The sequence below is a fragment of the Mya arenaria genome, chromosome 17 (assembly GCF_026914265.1).
Source record: "Mya arenaria isolate MELC-2E11 chromosome 17, ASM2691426v1".
In the NCBI taxonomy this organism is placed as follows: Eukaryota; Metazoa; Mollusca; class Bivalvia; order Myida; family Myidae; genus Mya; species Mya arenaria.
In genome coordinates, this window is record NC_069138.1 from 14,803,903 (window position 1) to 14,817,833 (window position 13,931).

Here is a 13,931-nt window from a genome sequence, read left to right on the forward strand (position 1 = left end):
AACAACTCAATGAAATGCAGTTATATAAATATCATAAATACAGTCAGTAATACAAACACAGAGGAGCAAAGAACATGATGGTTTACAGTCAACAACAAGGCAAAGAGGGAGGAGATTGTGCCAAGCTTCAGGGCTTTCTTATCAGAAAATTTACATACCAGGCTTTCTAATCATAAAGCATCTTTGTTAAAAAAAGCAACTTCAGTGAACATATCCTTTTTTTACAAGTTGTATCTTAAATCTACTTTCATAAAGTTCATTTGTATAAATTTCATTATTTTACCCCATTTCCTTGCATAATTTCATGTTTGTTGTACGAATTTTGTTAGTTTTCATTATTATTTTTATAATAAGTTGAAAATTCAACCGAAGTTGCTTTATGGATATGGCTCCATATTGAGTGCAACAATAAGTTAAACATGAAAAGGGACAATTATTTAAGTATGAAATTGTGGTTTCTTCAGACATTCAATTGCATTTTGTCTGTAATAGCATGCTCAAAAAAGAAAAAAAAAAAATTATCATAAAAACTTCAAGATAAATAACCTAACTTATATCCTTATAATTTCAATACCAGTAGTGAGTAATATAAGTAAAACAAACCTTACGCTCTATGCTAACAAAATATATATTCACTAGGGTAAATACAAACAACTATATTGAACATGTTACAGCATACACAAGGTTATGTCCAAAATATTTGTCGACACTTTTTACTTATATGTTTATATGCAAAATAAAATGTATCAATAAATGACAACGCTATTACTACCATCAATTACTAAAGAAGCTATGAGTAGGCTGTAGCAAAATAATTCAACATTAAATACGAGCACTGTACATGTATGTAATGCAGTGCACACAATGAGGCATTGATGCTGATGTGATAAATTCAACAACTCTTCTGATTACTGAAGAAGTTTTTGAAAAAAAAAATTGTTACAAAGTCAGCGCAAATTGTATATATTGGAAGTTTTCTCTTCAATACATGTGTATATTTTCAAAACTGAGGTAAACCTTTTTATTGTTTATTGTTTTTAGCCATTTTCTTCACTGATGGACAACATTTTTTTGCATTAATCAATTGTCCAAATGTTACCACCCACGCCTACCAAAGTATTAACATCCACGCTCATCAAAGTGTTAACATCAACCCCTACCGAAGTGTTTAACATCCACGCTCATCAATGTGTTAACATCCACGCCTACCGAAGTGTTTACATCAACGCTCATCAAAGTGCTAAAATCAACGCCTACCGAAGTGTTAACATCCACGCTCATCAATGTGTTAACATCCACACCTACTGAAGTGTTAACATCAACCCTCATCAAAGTGCTAAAATCAACACCTACCAAAGTGTGAACATCCACGCTCATCAATGTGTTAACATCAACGCCTACCGAAGTGTTAACATCCACGCTCATCAAAGTGCTAACATCAACGCCTACCAAAGTGTTAACATCCACACTCGTCAAAGTGTTAACATCCACACCTACCAAAGTGTTAACATCAACACTCATCAAAGTGTTAACATCCACGCCTAGCGAAGTGTTAACATCCACACTTGTCAAAGTGTTAACATCCATGCCTAGCGAAGTGTTAACATCCATGCTCACTGAAGTGTTTACAGGCTCACTGAAAGATTAACTTCCATGCTCATCGAAGAGTTAACATCAATACTCAAACGAAGTTTCAACATCCACACTCACCAAAGTATTAACATCAATGCTAATATTTCTTCTGTAAAGAAAAACAATCGTTATTACTGCAACATTGAAATCATTGTAATAATTTTTGTGCTAAAATCCATAAGCCTGCATTATTTATTAATTTTCTTGATTTGGTATTCATTTTTCAAAAGTCAATGTGCTGTAAATTGATAAAGGCAATAACGATGGGAACAATCTTTTTTCCAACTAGAACTCCGTGAGTCGGATGTGTCGCCTGACGAATTATTTACTGTCGACATTATAGCTGTTAGATTGGCATTTTATTCATTTATAGACAATGATGTTGCCATTTAACTTTCAAGTGTAGGTGGCATTTGAACCCTCAATCAGATATACCTACGGAATAAGTTTCAGGTTGAAACCTCCTATAGTTTACGAGATATGCCACGGACAAAACCTAAGCAAGAAAATTAACAAAGGGCAATAACTTTAAAAATATGGCAGCAAGAGTAACGGTTCTTGTGCACTGCACTTGCCCTCAATGAGATCTATCTAGCTATGAAGTTTCAAGTTGATACCTCTTATATTCTTCAAGATATGCCCCGGACAAAACTTTAAGCATGAAAATTAACAAAGGGCAATAACTTTAATACTAAAAAAGCAAGAGTTACTGTTATTGTGCACTGCACTTGCCCTCAATGAGATATATCTAGCTATGAAGTTTCAAGTTGATACCTCTTATATTCTTCAAGATATGCCCCGGACAAAACTTTAAGCATGAAAATTAACAAAGGGCAATAACTTTAAAACTAAGGAAGCAAGAGTTACTGTTATTGTGCACTGCACTTGCCCTCAATGAGATCTGTCTAGCTATGAAGTTTCAGGTTGATACCTCTTATATTCTTCAAGATATGCCCCGGACAAAACTTAAAGCATGAAAATTAACAAAGGGCAATAATTTTAAAACTAAGAAAGCAAGAGTTACTGTTATTGTGCACTGCACTTGCCCTCCATGAGATCTATCTACATATGAAGTTTCAAGTTGATAACTCTTATATTCTACAAGATATGCCCCGGACAAAACTTTATGCATGAAAAATAACAAAGGGCAAAACTCTAAAAATATGGAAGCAAGAGTAACAGTTCTTGTGCACTGCACTTGCCCTCAATTAGATCTACGTACATATGAAGTTTCAAGTTGATACCACTAATAGTTTAGGAAATATACCCTGGACAAGTGAAAATGGGACGCGGACACCGCCGCCGCCGCCGCAAATTAACAAAGGGCAATAACTTTAAAAATATGGCAGCAAGAGTAACGGTTCTTGTGCACTGCACTTGCCCTCAATGAGATCTATCTAGCTATGAAGTTTCAAGTTGATACCTCTTATATTCTTCAAGATATGCCCCGGACAAAACTTTAAGCATGAAAATTAACAAAGGGCAATAACTTTAAAACTAAGAAAGCAAGAGTTACTGTTATTGTGCACTGCTCTTGCCCTCAATGAGATATATCTAGCTATAAAGTTTCAAGTTGATACCTCTTATATTCTTCAAGATATGCCCCGGACAAAACTTTAAGCATGAAAATTAACAAAGGGCAATAACTTTAAAACTAAGAAAGCAAGAGTTACTGTTATTGTGCACTGCACTTGCCCTCAATGAGATCTGTCTAGCTATGAAGTTTCAGGTTGATACCTCTTATATTCTTCAAGATATGCCCCGGACAAAACTTTAAGCATGAAAATTAACAAAGGGCAATAATTTTAAAACTAAGAAAGCAAGAGTTACTGGTATTGTGCACTGCACTTGCCCTCCGTGAGATCTATCTACATATGAAGTTTCAAGTTGATAACTCTTATATTCTACAAGATATGCCCCGGACAAAACTTTATGCATGAAAAATAACAAAGGGCAAAACTCTAAAAATATGGAAGCAAGAGTAACAGTTCTTGTGCACTGCACTTGCCCTCAATTAGATCTATGTACATATGAAGTTTCAAGTTGATACCACTAATAGTTTAGGAGATATACCCTGGACAAGTGAAAATGGGACGCGGACGCCGCCGCCGCAAATTAACAAAGGGCAATAACTTTAAAAATATGGCAGCAAGAGTAACGGTTCTTGTGCACTGCACTTGCCCTCAATGAGATCTATCTAGCTATGAAGTTTCAAGTTGATACCTCTTATATTCTTCAAGATATGCCCCGGACAAAACTTTAAGCATGAAAATTAACAAAGGGCAATAACTTTAATACTAAAAAAGCAAGAGTTACTGTTATTGTGCACTGCACTTGCCCTCAATGAGATATATCTAGCTATGAAGTTTCAAGTTGATACCTCTTATATTCTTCAAGATATGCCCCGGACAAAACTTTAAGCATGAAAATTAACAAAGGGCAATAACTTTAAAACTAAGGAAGCAAGAGTTACTGTTATTGTGCACTGCACTTGCCCTCAATGAGATCTGTCTAGCTATGAAGTTTCAAAATGATACCTCTTATATTCTTCAAGATATGCCCCGGACAAAACTTTAAGCATGAAAATTAACAAAGGGCAATAATTTTAAAACTAAGAAAGCAAGAGTTACTGTAATTGTGCACTGCACTTGCCCTCAATGAGATATATATAGCTATAAAGTTTCAAGTTGATACCTCTTATATTCTTCAAGATATGCCCCGGACAAAACTTTAAGCATGAAAATTAACAAAGGGCAATAACTTTAAAACTAAGAAAGCAAGAGTTACTGTAATTGTGCACTGCACTTGCCCTCCATGAGATCTATCTACATATGAAGTTTCAAGTTGATAACTCTTATATTCTACAAGATATGCCCCGGACAAAACTAAGCATGAAAAATAACAAAGGGCAAAACTCTAAAAATATGGAAGCAAGAGTAACAGTTCTTGTGCACTGCACTTGCCCTCAATTAGATCTTTGTACATATGAAGTTTCAAGTTGATACCACTAATAGTTTAGGAGATATACCCCGGACAAGCGAAAATGGGACGCGGACGCCGCCGCCGCCGACAAAAGTAACCCCTATATATATATATACTACAGCTGGCTACAAACACCTTCGACACACCTTGTAATCATAAAATGAATAATAATCTATACTTAATATATTATATATATTAAAACTAAATTATTTGATCACAGTGTTTTGATTAATTAGAATTAAGATTACATAAAATCAGCATTGACATACAAATTGTTGATAACCTAGTAGTAATATCTTCTAACAAATGTGTAGCCTTTATAAATAAATTGTCTTAATAATTAATCAATAATTTAGTCAACAACAATGCAACAATGTACAAATGATATAACACAGATAATAAAACGAGCTGTTACTGGAAGTGATGTATGCCCCTGACAAATGGCTTCTGAATCCAGACAAGTCTAGGCACAGAAACAAATGTAAAACTTAACATGGTGTAAACAATTTCAAGAGCATAAGGCCCATATATATGTACTGAAATAATGAAGAGTTGTGATCACTGTCTTAATGCACCTGAACTAAAACTGTTGCCAAAAGCAGCATAGTGATAATCATGGATTTGTGAGATTGTGACACCTCGAGCCAGTGATGTAGCATGCAGATGCATCAACAATGAACATCAAAGATGGAACATTAACAGCTACACTACCATGCAGGCAACATGAGTGTGTAACATAAGTACAAGAATGTATAAAATATAATTATATATGATCCAATTCACCTGAAATGATTAAGTTTACGAAACTTAAATTGATATTTCCTGCAGGTTGTGACAGTTGAATTTTACCTCATATACTTAAATTGCCCTGTAGTTTGTGACAGATGGGTTCAACTCAGAAACATCAATCACCCTGCAGATTGTGATAGATGGGTTTCACCTCAGATACTTCAATTGCCCTGTAGTTTGTGACTGATGGGTTTCACCTAAGATACTTCAATTGCCCTGCAGATGGTGACAGATGGATTTCAACCCAGATACTTCAATCGCCCTGCAGATGGTGACAGATGGGTTCCAACCCAGATACTTCAATCGCCCTGCAGATGGTGACATATTGGTTTTAACCCAGATACTTCAATTGCCCTTCAGATTGTGACAGATAGATTTCACCACAGATTCTTCAATCACACATAGCCATACTATAAAATTCCCTTCAAACTATTACATCTAATAACTTTGAATAGATTAATAACCTCTCCACATAATGACCACATACTTAATCTGAGAATTACAGTATGACCACTCTACTTCAACCCCGGGAAGGATCACAGCTAGTGCATACATAAAGATACAGTAAAAATTTAGGTTTTTTTTCTACGTTTAAAAATAATTTATTTACTGTAATTAAATACTACTTAAGGCCGATCTATATAAAACTTAGTAATACAATAAAGACAGTGCTGTCATTCAGTAATTTTTGAATCACCACATACATCTCTGTTGTTAAAATGATACATCTTAAATTATGAAAGCAATAAATGCATGAAAGTAAGTCGCTTTGAGCTATCTATATGAGCAAACACATCACATCAAGAACATCAACACTCAATTGATCATAGTATACTTCTATAGATATATTCCATACATATCTACCATGTGGCCCGTTCCATCACATAATCTTAGCTGTACCCTACTAAAAACATAAATCAGTAAGGGCATCAAAGCCAAAAATTGTGAATTATTTTATTTCTCAAACTTTGTTTATGATTCTGAATCTGGCAATTCACACAAATATATAGCAAATTAAATAGCCCACACGAAGATCGTTTAAAGAATGAATTGTGTGATTGATGTAATTATTGAGGTATGAACGCAGTTGGGCTGGTAAATGTGTGTGAAAGACTCCACGTGTACTTTTGCCAGCCCAACTGTGTTCATACCACCGATAATGAAATCACCCACACAATTCATTACCTATATTTACACCAATAGTTCATTATTTCTTTCCAGAATTGTTAATAAAATATGTAATTCCATTTAAGAAAACCTTGAAGAAATTCTTTCTCCCCATGCTGTAAATAGAGCGACCCGACTGGTTTACACATTTTATTGCTACAGACAAAAAACAGTCCCAAATAAAATTAATCTTTAACGTAAACTTGAAATACTCATGACAACAACACATTAAACAAATCATAAATTAACACTTTTCAACATGTTGATTAAACAAGAGGGCCACGTGTGTGCTATTTCGCTCACCTGAGTAAAACTTTGTGCTATATACTTGTTGATAATTAAAGGGCAATAACAGGGTTTAGGCTTCTCTGATGTATTATGTTCATTCACATTCTGACCATATTTAATAAAGCACAATAACTCTTGGGTAACTACAACAATTTTGCTAATTATCAGTACACATTCTGACCAAATTCAGTCATGATTGGACAAAGGGGTCAAAAGTAATTGATCGGACTACATACTGGATGGTGCCTGTCTGCCCTTCCATAGATCATAAGTGGAACTATTATATGTCCAGCTTTTTAAAACAGGCGTGTAAAAACATGACAATTGTTTAAAAAAGATACAAAGAGCAAAAACTCTTACAACATTTAGGTTGGATTTATATAACTTGTCACAAAAAAAAACAATTTACTGTGAATTAAGTTCATGAAATTTGAAGTTAGTACCTTCACTGATTTTAAAACAATTAAATAACAATAAAAAAAACCCAGATGACCAATATTCGAACTTGACTTGTCAAGATTTTTCCATATTTGGGCTCTGTGACATAGGTTTTTGACCCCAGATGACCCATACTCGAATTTGGCTTAAAAATTATCAAAACAACCTTTCTGACAAATTTCCAGGATATTTGGGTTGAAAATGTTACCTCTATAGTGTTAACAAGGTTTTTCTATATTTGGGCTCTGTGACCTAGTTTTTGACCCCAGATGACCCATATTCCAACTCGTCCGAGTAATTACTCAGGGACAAACATCTTGACCAAGTTTCGTGAATATTGAGGCAACTACAGCTATCACTGAAGGTGATTGATACCACTGAACGCCACCTCTCATTATGATTTATCATTGTATGAAGTTTTATGAAATTCCAAAAAAACACCGAAAAAGGCAGTAACTCTGTCATTTGCTAAAATAGTGTAATGATTCATGAACTCCTTCTCATTGTGCTGTACAATTGTATAAAGTTTTATTATATTCCATCCGGTAGTTTTCAAGTTATGCTCCGGACAAGAAAAAACGAACAAAGGGCAATAACTCTGTAATTGGCTGAAATAGAATTGCGGTTCCTGTACACTGCACTTCCTCTCATTATGATAAAAACAAATAAAGGGCAATAACTCAGTAATTAGCTAAAGTAGAGTTATGGTTCTTGAACACTGCACTTCCTCTCATTGTGCTTAACCCTTGTATGAAGTTCAAATGAATTCCATCCAGTACTTTTCAAGTTATACTCCGGACAAAAAAAAGTAACAAAGGGCAATAACTCAGTAATAAGCAAGAATAGAGTTATGGTTATTTTACACTGCACTTCTTCTCATTATGCTCTACCATTGTATGAAGTTTAATCCAATTCCATCCAGTAGTTTTTAAGTAATGCTCCGGACAAGGTAAATTGCAACGGACCGACCGACAAACCGACCGACGGACAGGGTGACTCCAATATACCCACTTCAAACTAAGGTGACTCCAATATACCCACTTCAAACTAAGGTGAGCTAAAAATTTGAGGCCTGCTAAAAGAATACAAACAGTAGTATGCAAATGGAGATGATTCCCAAGCCAAATATGTCTGAAGATGTTGCGCTCATCAGAAAATATTCGCAATTGCCGATTAAGGCTGTTCATTAAAGGAAATTAGGAAGGGAAGTTGAGGTGTAAATATTTAACTTTAAGACTAGTATCTGTAATGAAACAAGCCCCTGGATTAACAATGATGTTACTATATGACAATATTGCCTGTTCTGCAAATCACAGCAAGCAAGATTACAAGTCAACTCAGTAATAAACAGTCAACCAAACCACAGATAATTTTGAACTTGATGTGCAATTAAGGAGTTTTTGAGAGTTACCATTTATAACAAGAGAGCCAAGATGGCCCTATATCGCTCATCTAATTAGACAAAGGGTTCTATAGTTATTGATCGCACAACATACTGAACGCCGCCCGCCTGTATGCCATGAGGTGAAACTTTAATACATCTCATTTCATTTGTTTCAAAAGTTATGAAGGGCCATTACTCTTAGGACATTGTAACGGTGAATAAGTTCATTAAGTTTAAAGCTTATATCTTCAATGATTGTTTAAAAATAAAATAAGAAAAAAATAGAAATAAAAACATTTTTTTTTTTTTTTTCAAATTAAATATATATATATATATATATTTTGAAATCGGGCAAATGGTTTCTGGAGAGACGATTTTCAAAGTTTTCCACATGGTGAAACGTAGCCCTTGCTGCAATGTCTTTTTAAGAATCAACATGGGGTGAAGAAATTTGATATATGGTCACGTAAGGAACATTTCTGTGTTTTTTTTTAATTAGGGCAGAGGATTCTGAGAAGATTTTCATAGAGACCTATATTGAAAAGTAGGCCTGCCCTTGGTGGCCATGTTCTTTTACAAATCAACATGGAGTGATGGAATTTGAGAAAAGGTTACCTTTCTGTGAAATTATTTTATAATCAGGCCAGCAGATTCTAAGGAGAAGATTTTCAAGGCTTTCCATAAAGTGAAAAGTAGCCCCGCCATCTGGTGGCCATGTTTTTTTTACAAATTAACATGAGGTGATGGAATTTTATATAGAGTAACCTTAGGCCACACCAAATTGATATTTCGTTCCGCGGATTTACAGCTCCTATTTTTTTGAAAATGTAAAAAACATATTTTAATTTTTTTGTGCGCCCGCACCTCCATTTTGATCGCCAATTAGATTTTTTTCAGGTAATAATTCATTTAAAGGCTAAAAATAATCAAGTATAATTTTTCTACGCTAGTTTTTGTGTTTTTGTAAAGGGAAGTTACCGATACGTAGTGTTTTTATACTGTATATCGATCGGTTTAGCATGGGTTTCAATAAATTCAATCAAAATGGCGGCTTCCGGTATAAACAATGTGGCTCGAAGTTTGGAAATTAAATCTTATTTTTTACAATAAATATGTTTTAAGCATGCTTAAAGTCATTGTTGATCGTCTCATGCACTAAAGGATCATTATTTAAAGCAATCATTATGCAATAAAGCATGTGTATCTAAGACTGGTAGCGATTATATTGCGTAATTAGTGACTCGTTTTGAATGGAAATCGGACAGGTCAACTTAACTGGAACATGAGTCATTGTTTGGTCCAAATTGATGTTTTTACCCGGGTTTTGAGAGACCGGAAGTCAAAGTCCCCGCTATTCCGGACGTGGGGGGGGGGGGGAGGGGGCATATACAATTGGCTAGTGCATAAAAACATCTAAATAACCCAAAAAAGTACTCTGAAAAATACCCTTGTTCTTTTTGTTTTAATAAGCACATGTCATTGCATTTCCTGTGATAATAAAAACAAAATTTAGTCTATGTTATATGGAGTCTGATGTTTGATGATGCCTGTGTAAGTGATCATTTTTTACAAATCCCAAATCAATCCTAAGTTATGTCTAAATACAGTTGCATATGATGTTAAACTGATTCAGGTAGATTTATATAAGTTGTTTCAAACTTTTTACTAAAAGCAGGGTTATTTATTATTATGAATGCTCGTCATATTAAAGTACGTTTTAATTATATAAGACATTAGATTTATCGATATAATGTTTGTACTAAACACGGATAAATAAATAGTATGTATTCCGACATTTTCCCAATGTCCATTAGAGGTTCAGTTCAAGATGGCATTAAAATGGGTTTAAGGGCAATTATTTTGAACAATCTTTCTTATTTATATTGAATATAAGGAAAAATATATTTTTCGCTCTTCGCTTGCTTCGGTTTTTATGAAAACTGACAAACTTTTATTCTTATTTTTTTTTTGCTCGCTCGCTCCAATTTTTTTTGGCAAATATCCGAGGAACTAAACATTAATTTGGTGTGGCCTTAGGAACAAATCTGTAAAAATTATGTTGAAATTTGGACAGCGGATTCCTGAGAAGAAGATTTTCAAAGTGTTTCCTTTCGGTTTGCCATGGCAACCAGAGTTCTGTAGGGAACCACTTTTATTGAAGGAATCTAGAAGAAGACCACCCAAGGACCATTTCTGTGAAGTTAAGTTGAAATTGATCCAGTGGTTTAGGAGAAGTTTTCTGAAGAAAAATCCTGACTACAGACAGATGACGATGGAAATCACCCTATCACAATAATTCACGCTGAGCACTTTGTGCTCAAGCTAAAAATTACACAGTTTCAAATAAGCAAATTTGTGTCAGTACAATCACATAACACAAGTATCAACGCTTAAAACATAAACGTATATCACATAAATGCCTATCAAAAAAACAACAACATTAAGCAAAATGTATGGGACTAGTTGCTTAAACTAAAAACTTGACTGACAACAAATACTCATAATAAATCATCAATTCTTAAAATGTCACATTTCAAAACTAAAAGAAAATATTAAGTTAAACTTGATTTATTTTTCAATGATTGTAAAAAAGGTTGCATTAACTCATGCTAAGTCACTCTTTGGCACAATGGTGTGCAAGAGTTAGGGGAAACTGAAGTAGCGACCAACCAAACTCAAATACACAGAGACCTGGAATCAAACCCACGAAGCCTTGGTTAGAAGCAAGTGCAATATCCACTGTGCTGACTGACCAAAAATTAAATTTTAGTGTTTAATTTAAGTCTTTGGAAGACCACGGTGGAAAACATTTGTAGTAAGTTGCTTCAAATCCTTCAAAACAATTAAAGAGTAATGGAGCAGACACAGAAAATGGATCTTTTTAATAGAGAAGTGAGTGTCCTTTTTTTAGTGCATAAGAAACAATTTGACTTCCTTTTTAAGAACAATCCTCTTTTTTATGAACAATCATTTCAAATGCATGAGAATGATAACAAAGTAGTTGACCTGCTCTAGCATGAGGAGGCACAGAAAAGACATTCCTTAATTCCTGCAAAACCTGAACCAGCTACAATAATTTGAGAATTCTTTCAAGCCCTTGTACATCTAAATGCTGATCCACATTACCCGTAGTTTGAGAAATATGCTTAACCATGTAAGTCTTTATGTACACTGTAATGTGAGTCATTGGATGATATGGTTTTGATTTTCAGTTTTTGGTCACTTTTTTTGGTATTGAATTCAATAAAACAAGTACATATGAACGTTGTAGCCACATCTAATATTCCCTCTGATCCAAAATGTTCACTATTGCTATGTAAAGGACTAACATGCTTCATACGGTCTTATATCGGAACATTTTATTTCTTGAGTATTGTGCACAAACTAATTGGTTGTATTGACATTTTAATGATTTTAGTCCAGATTTTAAAAAAATTAGTTAGAATGCGTATCTCTCAATTATTGTTTAGTGTACAAAAACCAATGAATTATATTCCAACAAATTTTGCAAAATATATTGCCAAACTTTATGAGCCATTCCCTTTTAAACAACATAAAACTTAGTAATCTTTGTGATCTACAAACTTGTTCAATTTAATGAAGCAACTATGTTCAAAGCCTTAACAAGTTTCATACACAGAAAGCCGACAATTCTGATATGTTCAGGACAATTTTGTGTCATGAGCATCACTCTACCTGCACACATACATAGATGAAATATAGCTCAACATCATCACTGCAACGCTTGCTTTCTGCACAGACAAAAATATTTTGACGTTCAATGAAGATGAGACAACACATAGGTGAGATTCCGACATCCTGTTTCCTACTTTGAACTGTTATAGTCAGGTAAGCAGCATGCAATGAGCAAATATCACCAGCCATTATAAGCCTCTACACCATCATAGGAAAGCCACTGTCACGGTATTGGTGCTGGAAACTTTGCTTTTACTAAGATAGCACCTGCTATCCATAAAGTTTTGACTAACAATTATAATGAAATTCAAAACTTTACATTGTAACCTCAATAATAACTCCGAATGCTGAAGTTTCTTCAAGGTAACATTATAACGCTCTCACATACTTCTTGTTTCTGAAAGAACTACCCCCGGTAAGCACCAGTCCTGTTTCCCACCAAATAACTCCCAAAACTCTGAAGTGGCAATAATGAATTTCTAGAATTTTAATAATTGTATGTGCATTAGTAAGAGAAATGAATCAACTGTCTTTCATTGGTGAGAGGTGACTAGGAGACGGACCTCATCAGGATTGGCTCACACTCATCAAGGCTGGAGAGGGAGTGCCTGGGAGAGTCTTCAGGGGTATTCGGGGGAGATTCTGGCATCTCATCCAATGACTGCTCCTGGGAGTTGAGTCGTGAGTTTACACGACTGCCCATCACTGACCGGTAGTCTTCACCCTGAACATATACAATAACACAGTGACATGATGTATGTATTAGGTGTCAATGTTCATTTATTACCTACATATAACAGGGCACAAATTTCATAAATTGGGTTATGTCTCATAAGACAGGCTTATATCTCATAACACAGGGATACATCACATAACACAGGCTTATATCTCATAACACAGGGATACATCACATAACACAGGCTTATATCTCATAACATGGGGATACATCACATAACACAGGCTTATTGCTCATAACACGGGGATACATCACATAACACAGGCTTATATCTCATAACATGGGGATACATCACATAACACAGGCTTATATCTCATAACACGGGGATACATCACATAACACAGGCTAATAATTTCATAACATGGGGATACATCACATAACACAGGCTTATATCTCATAGCACGGGGATACATCACATCACACAGGCTTATATCTCATAACACAGGGATACATCACATAACACAGGCTTATATCTCATAACATAGGGATACATCACATAACACAGGCTTATATCTCATAACATGGGGATACATCACATCACACAGGCTTATATCTCATAACATAGGGATACATCACATAACACAGGCTTATATCTCATAGCACGGGGATACATCACATAACACAGGCTTATATCTCATAACACGGGGATACATCACATCACACAGGCTTATATCTCATAACACAGGGAGACATCACATGACACAGGCTTATATCTCATAACATAGGGAGACATCACATGACACAGGCTTATATCTCATAACATAGGGATACATCACATAACACAGGCTTATATCTCATAACATGGGGATACATCACATG

At 34.9% G+C, this 13,931-nt stretch overlaps 1 protein-coding gene across 1 annotated transcript in view; it reads right to left on the bottom strand.

Moving 5' to 3' along the window:
* Window positions 1-2,960: 2,960 nt before the first annotated feature.
* Window positions 2,961-13,931, bottom strand: part of LOC128224549 (uncharacterized) — a 35,710-nt gene continuing 24,739 nt past the window's right edge. Inside the window, exon 5 of the mRNA XM_052934427.1 lies at window positions 2,961-13,100. Within this exon, the coding sequence (XP_052790387.1) occupies window positions 12,927-13,100 (174 nt within the window). The 3' untranslated portion in view covers window positions 2,961-12,926. The remainder of the gene's footprint in view (window positions 13,101-13,931) is intronic.